We start from the raw sequence: 17,500 nt of genomic DNA on the forward strand, positions 1-17,500 counted from the left end.
ATCTTTTCTCTGATTGCATACAAATGGTACCAATCAACAAATAATAATGTAATACTTACAAGGTGGGAATTCCAATCACTGGTAGATAAAATGAACCACCATTCTAAGAGTGTACATAACTAAGGAATTAATATACTGGTTAACTATCACACCAGCATGAACAGAATAACAACAATTGTTGAGTAGAGTCTATAGGAGGCAGGGAAAGGAGGCATGTAGTCAGTTTTAGAGAGCAGTTATTATGAAATCAGCTGTAGAATATTCCTAAGATGCAATACTACTGGAGTCTGTCAGCTTGAAGACAGTTTATTAAAGAAGGGGAAGTTCATGAGATATAAAGCCTTTGATTATTCAGTTTCATTTCCAAAGTAACATTTATTTATTGGTGTGTTGCTTCCTGTAAATAGTAAAGCCTTGACAGCACTGCATCTCTCACACCCACGCTGTAACTGTTGAGAGAACCATAACCCTTAGAGAGAGGAGGAGGGAATCCTTGGTTTATGTTCAGTAAAGCCCTGTATTCTTGTCATGGCAATGTAGAATGGAGGCGTCATTGGTTTATGTTCAGTAAAGTCCTGTATTCTTGTCATGGCAATGTAGAATGGAGGCGTCATATTGGTCACACACTGTTCTAATGTATGTGCACTTGCCACGCTGTTCACCAGGCAGGAGGCGTTGCAGAAAGAGCGCGAGATCACTGTGTTGTGGGAGAAGACAGAGTCCCTTAGTGGTCAGCTGGTGACGGTCCACAACCACAGCCACTTTGAAGAGAATGGCCTGAGCCACCGACCACCTTGCTCAAGAAAATATCACGTTGACAGAGCTGATTAAAGAACTAGAAGATAAGCTCAAACTTTCAAAGGTACCACAAGTGTCTTTGTATATTAGTTTGGTTTACTTTGTAAGATTAATCATTACTGAAAACAATACATGGAGTACGTGAGGTTGTGTGTTTGTTTATGCATGGAGACAGTTTCCTTAAAAATGGGTGGAGAGTACTTATGGTGCTTTAGATGTAGAAGGATGAGTGGAAGGAATGCTTGGAGTGTGCAAGGCTCAAGTGTATGCAGAAAGAGCACTGACAGGAGTGTGAGGACTACTCTGTCATGACCATGTCTTTAAGACATGAACAAATGATGCAGTGTTGGAATCATGAAGGTGTAAAAATGCAGGATATGGATGGGGATGCTACATCAGCAGCTTTTGTCATTAAGGCTGGTAAAAGTGAAAGATTTGTTAATCACTTTGGTCTTTAGTTGATGCTTCTGGTGAGGCTTTCCTGTTTAAACTTGGCATAATATATATAAAATGAATGTGGCATGTTAAACAAGTTAACTTACTGCCTTCTTGTGTCTTTCAACAGATAGAAATCAAAGACGTCACAAGACAGAATAGTGAGCTGCATGCACTTATCACAGAGTATAAAGTCACTCCCTCAGAGGAAAAAGACAAGGATGGCACCTCTTCATGTGAGAACTCAGAAGCTAAATGTGAGCTACCATCCCACATGAATATATATTTGTATATCAAACTGACATTCTCCATGGAGGGAGGCTTTCCAAAGTGCACACACACACACACACACACACACACACACACACACACACACACACACACACACACACACACACACACACACACACACACACACACACACACACACACACACACACACACACACATCTCTGCATCAGGACTCAACAGCCAGACTGATAAACAATTACTTCACCCAAGATGATCAGCTGATAGGATTAGCTGTGGATGAGCCTCCTGTGGTGGACTAGGAGTACAAAAGCCAGCAGCTAATTTTGGGAGCTGCCAGTCATCATGGTCCTGGTGTCTGAGGTGCTGCTTTTGCATTTTCCCATTCATGGGTTGAGGCCACATCACATTTATTCATTCACAGTTGCTCTTAGTTATCTCTGTTACAAGTTTAAATTTTTCCTGGCTCCACAGACATTTCTGGTGCATCTAACCCTCTCTCCATTGCCCTTCTATTTCCCTTAGTCTTATACCCACTTCTTACATTACGTCTAATTACTTCCATTGGTCATTCTTGTCTGGCCCTCTGTTGCATCAATTTTTCACCCTCCAGGTACAGATACCAAGGGGAAATTGCTGGGTCAAGTGGCTACACTGACATCTGAGGTTAGCAGGTTGGAGAGTGAGTGCAGCAGTCTTCAGGTTCAGGCTAGACTGTGAGAGGGATAAGTATAAACAAACTGCTGGGAGAATCTCTTGCTCATGAAAAAGTTTGTCTGAAGATGTCATAACTGAACCAAAAGGTAAGAAAGTTTATATTCTCTAATAATAAAGCAAATAATTTTTCCTCACTGATGCTCAATTTTTTTAATTAATAACAAAATAAAAGCATTGTTATTGGATTTGTTTATTGAGGCTGTATTAAGAAAAGTTGAGAGAAACAAACTTATTGTTTTATCAGGAGAAACAACAAGATTGGGAGGAACTGAGCTTGAAATAGAAGCTGCCAACTGAATCATCTGTAAAAGTGAAGTGGAGGAAGTGTTTACTGTTTACTGTATGCCATTTCCTTGGTCTTTTAATGAAGAATTTTATCCTTTTTCAGGTGGACTACATCACCATCTACCAGTTGCAGCGAGGAGTGAGTGAAGCAGCAAGCTCGAGAACGCCAGTTAGACCTTGCCAGCCTCCCATCATGAATGAGAGGAAATGAAGCAAAACCACTCAGCAGGTTAGTGCTCTCTTTTGCATCTCACACTCTTCTTATTCAATTGCTGGCAGATTAGTGATTTCTGCTGCATCTCACACACTTCTTATTCAATTGCTGGCAGGTTAGTGATCTCTGCTGCATCTCACACACTTCTTATTCAATTGCTGGCAGGTTAGTGATCTCTGCTGCATCTCACACACTTCTTATTCAATTGCTGGCAGGTTAGTGATCTCTGCTGCATCTCAAACGGTTTCTTATTCAGGTGTTAACCAAAGTACTAAGCCTTCATATCATTACCTTGCTCTGTGATGGAGGCTACACCATCTGGCATCTAGCTGAGATTTAATGTTGCAGCAAAGCTTCCATATGAGTTCATGTAGAGCAAAATGTTTTCAAAATGCCAGGGAAGTAGTGTAATGTAACCTTCCAGAGAAATCTACCCCTCATTTATTAGTTAACAGGAGTGTTTAATGTACTTAATGTGATTAGCCAGGATCAAGGGTCAACTTCTTCACTGACCATTTAGTCTCAGGTGATGTATCTGTCCTCCATGAGTCACCAGAGACACATAAGGTGTTGTAAGTGAAATTTCATCTATTAGATTTATTCAAAAATGTGAATTAACACAGTTGTTTCCTGCAGGATTTGATATCAAAGCTGGTGCAGGAAAAGGAAGCAGATCATGACCTTGAGCAGCTCGAGAAGATAAGCAGCGTCCTTAAGAGTTCAGTTGCTATCATTAGCAGTGTTGGTGAGTAGTAAAAACTGAGCCATCTTATGAAGTGCAACAAAACATTATTATTATCTTCATAATTTTCTTGAAATAAACAGATTTCTGTGGCATGTTGCTCATTAGCACTTTAATATCAGATAACACCAGTTATTTATGTAATGATGTAATGTACTAAGTAGATGAAATACAAATGGCATCTGCTAACACTCTTGATGTGGAACAGGAACCACATGTTTATGGTCAATAAACTATTTATAAAAACTATTTATCTGTGTAAGATAAAAGCAGTTATTATTATTATTATTATTATTATTATTATTATTATTATTATTATTATTATTACATATTTTCCTTGTATTTAAATATTATTATTATTATTATTATTATTATTATTATTATTATTATTATTATTATTATTATTATTACATTTTCCTTGTATTTAAATATTATTATTATTATTATTATTATTATTACATATTTTCCTTGTATTTAAATATTATTATTATTATTATTATTATTATTATTATTATTATTATTACATATTTTCCTTGTATTTAAATATTATTATTATTATTATTATTATTATTATTATTATTATTATTATTATTATTATTACATATTTTCCTTGTATTTAAATATTATTATTATTATTATTATTATTGTTATTATTATTATTATTATCATGCATTTTCTTGTATATAAATAAAATACTGTAACTGATTTTTTTTTTTTTATCCATTTAGACACTCTCTCTCTCTCTCTCTCTCTCTCTCTCTCTCTCTCTCTCTCTCTCTCTCTCTCTCTCTCTCTCTCTCTCTCACTCGAATAAAATGACTGGTGAGGAACTCATTAAAGTGCTAAAAATTCCATTAAACTACGAGAAATAAGACGAATAATTATTATTTACCTAATAACACAAACAAGGAATAATAAACAAAACTTAAGCCAGAAAACACGAAAAGATAAAACTATCATATCAAGAAATACGTAGTTTTAAAAAATCATGAATATCAAATAAATAGCTCACATATAATCAATAAACACGTAAGGAACAGTAAATAAACAATTAAGCCCCTTCATTGCAAGGGCCAGAGTCGGAAAGTAAAAAAAAAAAAAAAAAAAAAAAAACTAAAGTACCGAGACTAAAACATAGGGAATTAGACAAATGACAATTAATAAGCACATAAGGAATAATGAATAAACAAAAATTAAGCCAGGAAGACTATTATAATTATTGCAAGGAGATAGAGATAAATATGTACGTGTATGTGAATTCGAGGTTAAAATGCTCAAATCTAGCCAATAGCACGACAATAGCAGGACATAAGTGAAGGTGTTCCTCAAGGCAGGGAAGGTGGGGGGAGGGGGGTTGGCTATAAACTATTGGGGGGATAACAGTTCCAATGACTATTAAGTAATGACGCATCCAGTTTGGCGTGTGTGTATTTTTCGCGTTGTGATAATTTAAAGGTTTTCTCGCGTTTTTATTTTGATTTATTGATTTATTTTATTTATTTATTCATTTATTTTGGCAGGTGTTATATTTGTTGAGTGTTTTAAGTATAACTGAGGCTCATTGCATCAAAACTCCATCTATAACCTTCGTGGGACGGTTCAATTTGGCAAGGTTTTTTTTCGCATTTTGGATTTCGTAGTAAATTATGCATTTTCTCATATTTTTCTTTGCTGGTATTGTTTTCATTAAATTACTATAAGATTACTGTGTGTACTTGCTTAAATATTATTGCTTCTTTATATTAGATATCGTATTAAGAGAGAGAGAGAGAGAGAGTTAATCTACTGCTTGATAGCTATCATTTACTTCTCATTCCCTGAGTGAATCTGCTTAAATGCCACATTAATAAGACCTAAATTGCGTTTAGGAAAGTGTACAACAGGCAGAAGTACAAGTAACATGTTATTTTGCGTTCAGAAAGACGAAATGAATAGTAAATCAACTTACGGGGTCATAACAATTACACCACCAGATAATTCACAGCTAAAAGCAACAAATACATGAATAATCCTGTAGAACTCCCTTCGACTCCATATACGACTGGAAAGTTGGGGCCTTTCCCCCCCACCCTCCACTACCACGCCTTCTTTTCTTAATCAGCCAGTCAAGCAATAAATCAATCCCTTCGTGAATCATACCCATTTCCAGGTGTCACCCCCACCCCTAGATCTCTCATTCTGTCACGTATGAACAAGTACAAAGGGCAAGCCAGCTGTCTCTTAATATTCTTGCCTGAAATAAGATTACAAATGAGGGTCTATTAATCATCCATTAAATAATCCATTTTTATTGCTTTCTCATTCTTCTTCCTCTGTGTATTGTTAAATTGGATGGTTATATCATTGTCCCTTCCTGTGTTTTAGTGTGCCATTACCTGTCCTCTCTTCCAGCCGATATTTAGTTTGTACTAAAATAGACTGGCATAACTTTACAATTTATACACAAATAACAACATAAACCAATAATGCATTGATATTATGCATGATAGGAGTGGACATTTCCACTCTACATCATTAATGAATGCATGATGAGACGCACACTATTACAAAGCTAATGAGTTCAATACAAACACTCAATAACAATTTCAATAACTTTATTAAAAATAGCAATCTTTATAAATCATGAAACCAGAAAACTTTAAGAACCTGGGGCTATAACATCAAATGCACAATAATGCAAACACTTTTTACACACACACACACACACACTCTTTAATGATATTTCCTAATATACAGTATAATTCCAAACAGAGAGAGAGAGAGAGAGAGAGAGAGAGAGAGAGAGAGAGAGAGAGAGAGAGAGAGAGAGAGAGAGAGAGAGAGAGAGAGAGAGAGAGAGAGAGAGAGAGAGAGAGAGAGAGAATGATGTGTCATGACATCTTTAAGTACAAATGAGTATCTAGTAACCATACACTGATACTTGTCCCCTTATACAGTGATAAGTTTACCCAAACACAATGGACACGGATGGAACTTTTGGAGGCTAAAGTGCTCCAGGTGACTGGTGGACTCCATTTCATTGCGGAGGTCCAGGATTCTCTGCACAGTTGGGCTTTTGGTGTCAGTGGAAGTGGTGGCAGTGTGGCAGCAGTAACAGTTTTGGTCTTTCTATGGGCAAGTTCTGTAGGATTCATATTCTCCCTCCTCATGAGGGACATCAGTGTGAAAGGTCAACAGAGCATCAATTCCCTCCTCAGGCAAAGAATGATGGATGCAATTTTCTGTTTCTTGTTGTTGCTCCACCTTTTCAGAGTGCTTGAGGCGCTCGTCAGCCACCTTTCCACTGCTGGTGGGTGTCTCAGACTCACTGGTTCCTGTTCCACATCAAGAGTGTTAACAGATGCCATTTGTATTTCATCTACTTAGTACATTACATCATTACATAAATAACTGGTGTTATCTGATATTAAAGTGCTAATGAGCAACATGCCACAGAAATCTGTTTATTTCAAGAAAATTATGAAGATAATAATAATGTTTTGTTGCACTTCATAAGATGGCTCAGTTTTTACTACTCACCAACACTGCTAATGATAGCAACTGAACTCTTAAGGACGCTGCTTATCTTCTCGAGCTGCTCAAGGTCATGATCTGCTTCCTTTTCCTGCACCAGCTTTGATATCAAATCCTGCAGGAAACAACTGTGTTAATTCACATTTTGAATAAATCTAATAGATGAAATTTCACTTACAACACCTTATGTGTCTCTGGTGACTCATGGAGGACAGATACATCACCTGAGACTAAATGGTCAGTGAAGAAGTTGACCCTTGATCCTGGCTAATCACATTAAGTACATTAAACACTCCTGTTAACTAATAAATGAGGGGTAGATTTCTCTGGAAGGTTACATTACACTACTTCCCTGGCATTTGAAAACATTTTGCTCTACATGAACTCATATGGAAGCTTTGCTGCAACATTAAATCTCAGCTAGATGCCAGATGGTGTAGCCTCCATCACAGAGCAAGGTAATGATATGAAGGCTTAGTACTTTGGTTAACACCTGAATAAGAACCGTTTGAGATGCAGCAGAGATCACTAACCTGCCAGCAATTGAATAAGAAGTGTGTGAGATGCAGCAGAGATCACTAACCTGCCAGCAATTGAATAAGAAGTGTGTGAGATGCAGCAGAGATCACTAACCTGCCAGCAATTGAATAAGAAGTGTGTGAGATGCAGCAGAAATCACTAATCTGCCAGCAATTGAATAAGAAGAGTGTGAGATGCAAAAGAGAGCACTAACCTGCTGAGTGGTTTTGCTTCATTTCCTCTCATTCATGATGGAGGCTGGCAAGGTCTAACTGGCGTTCTCGAGCTTGCTGCTTCATCACTCCTCGCTGCAACTGGTAGATGGTGATGTAGTCACCTGAAAAAGGATAAAATTCTTCATTAAAAGACCAAGGAAATGGCATACAGTAAACAGTAAACACTTCCTCCACTTCACTTTTACAGATGATTCAGTTGCAGCTTCTATTCAAGCTCAGTTCCTCCCAATCTTGTTGTTTCTCCTGATAAAACAATAAGTTTGTTTCTCTCAACTTTTCTTAATACAGCCTCAATAAACAAATCCAATAACAATGCTTTTATTTTGTTATTAATTAAAAAAATTGAGCATCAGTGAGGAAAAATTATTTGCTTTATTATTAGAGAATATAAACTTTCTTACCTTTTGGTTCAGTTATGACATCTTCAGACAACTTTTCATGAGCAAGAGATTCTCCCAGCAGTTTGTTATACTTATCCCTCTCACAGTCTAGCTGAACCTGAAGACTGCTGCACTCACTCTCCAACCTGCTAACCTCAGATGTCAGTGTAGCCACTTGACCCAGCAATTTCCCCTTGGTATCTGTACCTGGAGGTGAAAAATTGATGCAACAGAGGGCCAGACAAGAATGACCAATGGAAGTAATTAGACGTAATGTAAGAAGTGGGTATAAGACTAAGGGAAATAGAAGGGCAATGGAGAGAGGGTTAGATGCACCAGAAATGTCTGTGGAGCCAGGAAAAATTTAAACTTGTAACAGAGATAACTAAGAGCAACTGTGAATGAATAAATGTGATGTGGCCTCAACCCATGAATGGGAAAATGCAAAAGCAGCACCTCAGACACCAGGACCATGATGACTGGCAGCTCCCAAAATTAGCTGCTGGCTTTTGTACTCCTAGTCACCACAGGAGGCTCATCCACAGCTAATCCTATCAGCTGATCATCTTGGGTGAAGTAATTGTTTATCAGTCTGGCTGTTGAGTCCTGATGCAGAGATGTGTGTGTGTGTGTGTGTGTGTGTGTGTGTGTGTGTGTGTGTGTGTGTGTGTGTGTGTGTGTGTGTGTGTGTGTGTGTGTGTGTGTGCACTTTGGAAAGCCTCCCTCCATGGAGAATGTCAGTTTGATATACAAATATATATTCATGTGGATGGTAGCTCACATTTAGCTTCTGAGTTCTCACATGAAGAGGTGCCATCCTTGTCTTTTTCCTCTGAGGGAGTGACTTTATACTCTGTGATAAGTGCATGCAGCTCACTATTCTGTCTTGTGACGTCTTTGATTTCTATCTGTGAAAGACACAAGAAGGCAGTAAGTTAACTTGTTTAACATGCCACATCATTTTATATATATTATGCCAAGTTTAAACAGGAAAGCCTCACCAGAAGCATCAACTAAAGACCAAAGTGATTAACAAATCTTTCACTTTACCAGCCTTAATGACAAAAGCTGCTGATGTAGCATCCCATCCATATCCTGCATTTTTACACCTTCATGATTCCCACACTGCATCATTTGTTCATGTCTTAAAGACATGGTCATGACAGAGTAGTCCTCACACTCCTGTCAGTGCTCTTCTGCATACACTTGAGCCTTGCACACTCCAAGCATTCCTTCCACTCATCCTTCTACATCTAAAGCACCATAGTACTCTCCACCCATTTTTAAGGAAACTGTCTCCATGCATAAACAAACACACAACCTCACGTACTCCATGTATTGTTTTCAGTAATGATTAATCTTACAAAGTAAACCAAACTAATATACAAAGACACTTGTGGTACCTTTGAAAGTTTGAGCTTATCTTCTAGTTCTTTAATCAGCTCTGTCAACGTGATATTTTCTTGAGCAAGGTGGTCGTGGCTCAGGCCATTCTCTTCAAAGTGGCTGTGGTTGTGGACCGTCACCAGCTGACCACTAAGGGACTCTGTCTTCTCCCACAACACAGTGATCTCGCGCTCTTTCTGCAACGCCTCCTGCCTGGTGAACAGCGTGGCAAGTGCACATACATTAGAACAGTGTGTGACCAATATGACGCCTCCATTCTACATTGCCATGACAAGAATACAGGACTTTACTGAACATAAACCAATGACGCCTCCATTCTACATTGCCATGACAAGAATACAGGGCTTTACTGAACATAAACCAAGGATTCCCTCCTCCTCTCTCTAAGGGTTATGGTTCTCTCAACAGTTACAGCGTGGTGTGAGAGATGCAGTGCTGTCAAGGCTTTACTATTTACAGGAAGCAACACACCAATAAATAAATGTTACTTTGGAAATGAAACTGAATAATCAAAGGCTTTATATCTCATGAACTTCCCTTCTTTAATAAACTGTCTTCAAGCTGACAGACTCCAGTAGTATTGCATCTTAGGAATATTCTACAGCTGATTTCATAATAACTGCTCTCTAAAACTGACTACATGCCTCCTTCCCTGCCTCCTATAGACTCTACTCAACAATTGTTGTTATTCTGTTCATGCTGGTGTGATAGTTAACCAGTATATTAATTCCTTAGTTATGTACACTCTAGAATGGTGGTTCATTTTATCTACCAGTGATTGGAATTCCCACCTTGTAAGTATTACATTATTATTTGTTGATTGGTACCATTTGTATGCAATCAGAGAAAGATTTCAATATAAAAACATATCCATGTTACTGTTACCTTTCACAATGTAAACCAAAATGAAAGCTACATAAATTCTTACTTTAGATTTGTTGTCATTTCATTTAATGATGTAATTTCTTGGTTCTTGTGCTTTTTCAAGTGCAGTCCCTTTTCTGGTTTCTCAGTCAATTCTAATTTCTTATTGCTCTGTGGAAAAACAGAAAGTGCACATATTTAGGATGAACTGATTCAATAGTATTGGTGTTGACAATTTCTGCAGGAAGTTTATTCCATATATTTACTATACGATTAAAGGCCTTGTGGGATTTAAAACATTTGGGTATAATCTTGAATCCATTATTTCTTGTTAGGTAGAATGAATGAGGAGGAGGAGGAGGAGGAGGAGGAGGAGGAGGAGGAGGAGGAGGAGGAGGAGGAGGAGGAGGAGGAGGAGGAGGAGGAGGAAGAAGGAGGAGGAGGAGGAGGAGGAGGAGGGAGAAACAAAGATAGGAGGGAAGGAAGAAAGGAAGAAAAGGGAATAAGAGATTAATAGAGAGAGAGAGAGAGAGAGAGAGAGAGAGAGAGAGAGAGAGAGAGAGAGAGAGAGAGAGAGAGAGAGAGAGAGAGAGAGAGAGAGAGAGAGAGAGAGAGAGAGAGAGAGAGAGAATGATGTGACATGACATTTTTAAGTACAAATGAGTATATAGTAACCATACACTGATACTTGTCCCCTCATACAGTGATAAGTTTACCCAAACACAATGGACACAGATGGAACTTTTGGAGGCTAGAGTACTCCAGCTGACTGGTGGACTCCATTTCATTGAGGAGGTCCAGGATTCTTTGCACAGTTGGGCTTTTGGTGGCAGTGGAAGCGGTGGCAGTGGTGGTAGTGGCAGCAGTAACAGTTTTGGTCTTTCTATGGGCAAGTTCTGTAGAATTCATATTCTCCTCATGAGGGACGTCACTGTCAAGGGTCAACACAGCATCAATTCCCTCCTCAGGCAAAGAATGATGGATTGATGATTGAGAATACTGGTTAACTCCTGTGTTAGAGAGGTGGACAGAATAGGGGTGAGAGAAAGAAGAAAGTCTTGTGCAGCGATTTGTGCAGCGATTAATTTTTGCACTGTTTTTCTTTTGTTACCCTTGTCCTTTCTCCTTACTTATTAATCATCCAAATATTATTATACTGTATTCAAACTTTGAAAGGAGGAGGAGGAGGAGGAGGAGGAGGAGGAGGAGGAGGAGGAGGAGGAGGAGGAGGAGGAGGAGGAGGAGGAGGAGGAGGAGGAGGAAGTGAAGCTTAAGGAAGATGCTTTGAAAAAAGAGAGAGAGAGAGAGAGAGAGAGAGAGAGAGAGAGAGAGAGAGAGAGAGAGAGAGAGAGAGAGAGAGAGAGAGAGAGAGAGAGAGAGAGAGAGAAGAGGAAAAGGAGAGAAAGGACATGAATTAATAAAAGACTCCTTCAGGTTTGTCTTCCCCTTTGAAGGATATATTATGGAAAGACACACAGGGAATAAATAGAGAACATGATTTTGGTATATGAACAGAGATGACAGAAAGAAGGAGAAAAGAAGTTAAAAAATTCTCAGATGCAAACATCAAATATTAACTAACATAACTCAGTCCACTTAATGATTATAAACAGACATTATAATTGTTCTCCCACTGCAGGGTTTCTGTTCCCCTGCACCACCATTGAGGAGGAGAAGCGGGTGTGTTCGGGAGGCAAGAGGAAGCTGTTCTGTAAGGATTTTGTCAACAATGGAGAAATATTGTGTCTCTTGGCCACTGCCTCTGCCCTTCTTGTCATTCTTTCCCTGGTAAGTGGTGATGGTCTTTTGTTGGTCTCTCTCTCTCTCTCTCTCTCTCTCTCTCTCTCTCTCTCTCTCTCTCTCTCTCTCTCTCTTGTGTGTGTTATTTTATTTATTTATTTAATTTCTTTTACCTGAAGGTTAACACTTTCTCATACTGGTGTTAGGTTCATCAGTCAGTCTTTTTTTTTTTTTGTTTATTCATGCATTTATTATACCAGATTAGGGTGTTCCCAGTAGTACTCTCTCTCTCTCTCTCTCTCTCTCTCTCTCTCTCTCTCTCTCTCTCTCTCTCTCATATTCTCTACATGCTCCAATGAAAAACTAACTTGGTACAAGACTGAATGATGAAAATGCAAAACTGTGTATGTGTGTGTGTTTTACTTATTTATTTATTTATTATTTTCATTATTTTTTTTACTTGAGCATTTAATGCATTTCTTATACCAGGTTAGTGTTCCCAATAATACGTACTCACTCTCTCACTCTGTGTGTGTGTGTGTGTGTGTGTGTGTGTGTGTGTGTGTTATTTACCTCCCACAGGTGCACTATCTGATGTGTCTTGCTGCCAACTATGCCCACATCAAGGATCACGGCAAGCTGATGGAGCTGCAGGAGATGCAGTTCCTTCACGAGTCTGAGATGTCCACGCTGCCCAAGGACCGATTCTGAAGCTGGGGAGGCCACGAACATCACCTGTGATATGACATGGTGGTACACGTCAGGAAAAGATGAGGATGTGGAGTTACAAAGTTAAAGAAAAGACATGGTGTTGCAAAATGTAGACCAAAGATAAGGATGAAATATAAGGCATGGAATTATAAAACCTAGACCAGTGATAATAGTAACATTAAGGACCAAATATAGGACATGGTATTACAAAATCTAAACAAGAGATAAGGACACATTATTACAGACACACAGAGGCTTCACTTAAATGCTTCAGTTCTTCATCCTGACTATTTTTTAAATTCAAATGTTTCTCCACTGTTACTTATAATAGTAATCAGGATAGGACAAGAAATAATGGGTTCAAGCATTGCAATTAGATTTAAAAAAAGATAAAAAGGAACTGGCTCTCAAAGAGAGTGTTGGATGACTAGAACAGACTCAGTAATCAGACTGTTAGTGCTGAGTAAATCTATGGATAGGGATGACAGGTGAAAATAGGTAGGTATTATTTATACAAAGGACTGCCATGTGTAGGCCTGATGGCTCCATTATTTTCATATCTTTTGATGTTGTTAGGGCTGAGTCATTAAGGAGCTTTAGAAGTGGACCAGCCAAATTTATGGATGAGGATAATAGGTGAAAGTAAGTAAGCACGTTTTGTACAAGGACCACCAAATGTAAGCCTGATGGCTTCCTGTACCAACCCTTGTGCTCTTGTGTTTTTATCAATATTAATAGAAATGATGACAACAGCAGTAAAAAGTTAGTTAACAAACTGCTAGGAAAGTTAACAGAGTTGTCAAGGGTGTCACAATGATTCCTGTGATAATTTGATAATGATTCTGTCTGTATTGGAAAAACACCCCTGAGAACCTGGATAATCATCTCTGTGGTCTGTGAAAAGTTGTCACCATGGGGCAGTGAAGCATTTAAGATTATGAACCTCATTAAACCATACTGGGAGATCATCACACTTGCTATTGTTACAGATATACATGCACATCTCTCTCTCTCTCTCTCTCTCTCTCTCTCTCTCTCTCTCTCTCTCTCTCTCTCTCTCTCTCTCTCTCTCTCTCTCACTGTGGTAAACATAACTCTATTTATACATACATATGTATAGACAGACAGACAGACTTTCATGCAGTAAAACCTACAGGTTTTACTGCAAATTTATGTCTTGCCAAAAATATATAAGATAAACAAGCCACATAAGCAGTGTCCTTGTTTTCTGAAGTGAAGGTGGATGCACTGGATACAAAAATAATAATAAATAAATGAGTAAATAAATAAATAAATAAATAAATAACAAGAATAAAAAAAATACCACTGACTGATATACTAGCTTTGTTCTGTGGTAGTGGTAGTGGTGGTGATGCCCTAAAGTTGTGTGGTGTGTGTGTGTGTGTGTGTGTGTGTGTGTGTGTGTGTGTGTGTGTGTGTGTGTGTGTGTGTGTGTGTGTCTGGTAATGTCTATTTTTGGGTAGAGAAAAAATTTTTTTATTTTGTATTTTGGGAGTTCTTTTGCTGCATTGCAAGAATATTTATTTAATGATTTAGAATATTGTGGACTACAATTATTAATGGACTACTGCTGTGGATATTTTTTTGTATTTTAGTTTTTGTTTTAGTTTTGTTTGCTGTAATATGATTGTGTAGTCAATAAATCTATCTATCTATCTATCTATCTATCTGTGTGTGTGTGTGTGTGTGTGTAGGCGTGTGTGTTTTGAGTTCACACTGTCCTCTCATAATGTATTTTTCTATTCTCCTGTGTATTGTCTGCCTATTGAAGCTCCACTCCAAACTGCACAGCATACTCATGAGAAGCTTGATATTTGAACAATATTCATGCATCAATTGTTTCTGGTTTGCTTGTTATCATTCATTATTGCTTTTTCATGATCGCTGTTCCTCTGAAGTGTTTTATATTATCTACTTATTTGAACAGCATTATTAGATCTCTCTCTCTCTCTCTCTCTCTCTCTCTCTAGTTATCTATCTATCTTTATCATCTCTCTCTCTTTCTCTCTCTAGTAATCTATCTATATATCTTTCCTAGATTTCCCTCTCTCTATTTTTTTCTCTCTCTAGTAATCTATCTATCTGTGCATCTATCCATCACTGTTTGCCTCACATTCCATCATATTCCAGTGCAGACAGGTACTCCAATACTTCACTACACAACATTACATCCTTTCCCAGTCTTGCCTCCATCCACAGTTTGTCAACATAATGTTGCCAGTTCCTTACAACAATTTTGAGCTTCTGATGTGCCTCATAAACTTTGTAACCATCACTTGTATACATCAGTACCACTAGCACCATTTCATCTGCCTTGTCCATGAATCTATCTTGCTTCTCTTTAATATACCAGGCCAGCAATATCACACAGAACAGCCCAGACAAGGCACTACAGACTATACACACACACACACACACACACACACACACACACACACACACACACACACACACACACACACACACACACACATTCACACTCTCAATCCTGTCAGCCCCTGGTGGGAAGGAATAGCAGTAGTAATGGTAGTCTATCTATCTATTTATCTATGTACCTGGCTAGCTTAAACAAAGTAGCACACACACACACACACACACACACACACACACACACACACACACACACACACACACACACACACACACACACACACCACGTAGTGTAGTGATTAGCATGCTCAGCTCACACTCAAGAAGGCCCGGGTTCAAATCCAAGGTGCAGCAAGCCAAATGGGTGAGCCTCTTAATGTGTAGCCCCTGTTCACCTTGCAGCAAGTAGGTACGGGATGTAACCCGAGGGGTTGTTACCTCGCTGTCCTGGTGTGTGGTGTGTGAGTGGTCTCAGTCCTACCCAAAGATCGGTCACTATAAGCTCTGAGCTCTTTCCATAGGGTAATGGCTGGCTGGGTGACCAGCAGACGACCGTAGGTGAATGACATCATTTATACTTGCAGCCATGTTGGTTCCTGGTGGAGAATAGCAGTAGCGGTAGTCTATCTATATGTCTATCTATCTATATACCTGGCAAGCTCAAGCAAAGCATCACACACACACACACACACACACACACACACACACACACACCAACCCTGTTGGCCCCTGGTGGAAAGGGACAGCCTTGTGGACCAACCTGCTGCACCCCAGGAGCTTAGACACACCACAGCTAGCCACACACACTTCCATTTTACTCAATTCTTATATATATATTTCTATCAGTGGAGACATTTTTGCTTTGCTTTCTTATTAAGGTAAACTTTCCCATGGCTAATTCCTTCCTAGATTGTTTTTTTTACATACATTCTTGAAATTATATAAAATGTTCATACCTCTCTACATGTGTGTGATTCTGTGGATCTATAATCTATAAATGATTTTAATGCATTGCTCTTTCTGTGTGTGTGTGTGTGTGTGTGTGTGTGTGTGTGTGTGTGTGTGTGTGTGTTTACCTAGTTGTGGTTTACGGGAGGGGAGTAATCTCATAGTATCCCGTCTCTATATCTATCCAGTTTGGTCTTAAAAGCATGGACAGTTATGGCATTGACAACGTCTTCACTGAATTCATTCTATTTGTTCGCGCTTCTGTGTGTGTGTGTGTGTGTGTGTGTGTGTGTGTGTGTGTTTACTGAAGGCTAACAATAACAAGGGCATAGTTTTCCTATGTGAATTTTGGCGGTGGTGGTGGTCAGCAAATCACAAAAGGGCAAGGCATCTCACTTTCACTTGAGGAGATGAGTGATGTTACTGTTGTTAGGAAGGCTATAATACTTGGTGCAGTATCTTTGTATAAAGCTTGTATGTACCCATGTATGGTATGTATACAGTTTTGTATGTATATGTTAGTACACATGTGGTCCTGAAGGATGTATAGACCTGTAAGTGTTTTCTGCCTGTCCCACACGTAAAGTTTAACAGCAGCAGCAGTAACAGCAGACCCTCTAACTGCTTACATCAACATTTCCTCTCCCATACAATACACCTCACACCTTCTACAACACCTTAACTCAGTCCTCCCTTGCCTGCTAACTCCACAACTACAACCACTACCACAAACACTACCCTGTACATACCACACCACAATCCCTGATGCATTAAGTCCCAATACCCACATCCATACATCCAAACACCTTGACAGAGACTATTGCCAACATTGCACCAATCTTGTATCAGTGTCTGTTCATAATGGGACTGTACCTCTGCCGGTACCTGTATATATGATAACTTGCCATCAACGAATCCCTCCCTCCTTCCCTGGACCATTGATGGACCACAAACTAGAGGCTTATAGTGTGTGTGTGTGTGTGTGTGTGTGTGTGTGTGTGTGTGTGTGTGTGTGTGTGTGTGTGTGTGTGTGTTTGTTTGTGTGTGTGTGTGTGTGTGTGTATGTTACGACACTGTACACAGTCACTATTAGTGCTGGGCTTGGCTTGATGACATTTCATCTGGCTTGTGTTTGAACAGTCCAGTAAGGACTGTTTTAGTAGTTCACTAAAATATCTACCTTCACTCTCACTATGATATCTATCACTCTTCATTCCCACCCTCACTAATACTTCACCCTCACCCTTACTCGTTCACTCTTACTATCACTATAATCATCTATCACCCTCACTAACAGCATCATATTTCTCTCCTTTTAGTGTCAATATCAATCATGTTTATTTCATTAAAC

At 38.8% G+C, this 17,500-nt stretch overlaps 1 protein-coding gene and 1 long non-coding RNA gene across 6 annotated transcripts in view; one reads left to right on the plus strand and one right to left on the minus strand.

Annotated features, from left to right (window-relative positions):
• LOC135110685 (uncharacterized) overlaps positions 1-2,251 on the plus strand; it is a 5,066-nt gene extending 2,815 nt beyond the window's left edge. For all 5 annotated transcript variants that reach the window (XR_010273372.1, XR_010273373.1, XR_010273375.1 and 2 more), the window contains 3 exons: positions 666-862; positions 1,364-1,490; positions 2,096-2,251. This is a non-coding gene — a long non-coding RNA (uncharacterized LOC135110685). The remainder of the gene's footprint in view (positions 1-665; positions 863-1,363; positions 1,491-2,095) is intronic.
• Positions 2,252-5,712: 3,461 nt separating this feature from the next.
• The window catches only part of LOC135110686 (uncharacterized), a 13,449-nt gene continuing 1,661 nt past the window's right edge, over positions 5,713-17,500 (minus strand). Inside the window, exons 2-9 of the mRNA XM_064023294.1 lie at positions 12,673-12,834; positions 10,424-10,530; positions 9,492-9,687; positions 8,870-8,996; positions 8,110-8,295; positions 7,687-7,809; positions 6,960-7,068; positions 5,713-6,754 (exon numbers count right to left, since the gene is read on the minus strand). Of these exons, the coding sequence (XP_063879364.1) occupies positions 7,715-7,809; positions 8,110-8,295; positions 8,870-8,996; positions 9,492-9,687; positions 10,424-10,530; positions 12,673-12,834 (873 nt within the window). The 3' untranslated portion in view covers positions 5,713-6,754; positions 6,960-7,068; positions 7,687-7,714. The remainder of the gene's footprint in view (positions 6,755-6,959; positions 7,069-7,686; positions 7,810-8,109; positions 8,296-8,869; positions 8,997-9,491; positions 9,688-10,423; positions 10,531-12,672; positions 12,835-17,500) is intronic.

The sequence above is a fragment of the Scylla paramamosain genome, chromosome 20, assembly GCF_035594125.1.
Source record: "Scylla paramamosain isolate STU-SP2022 chromosome 20, ASM3559412v1, whole genome shotgun sequence".
NCBI classification, from domain to species: Eukaryota; Metazoa; Arthropoda; class Malacostraca; order Decapoda; family Portunidae; genus Scylla; species Scylla paramamosain.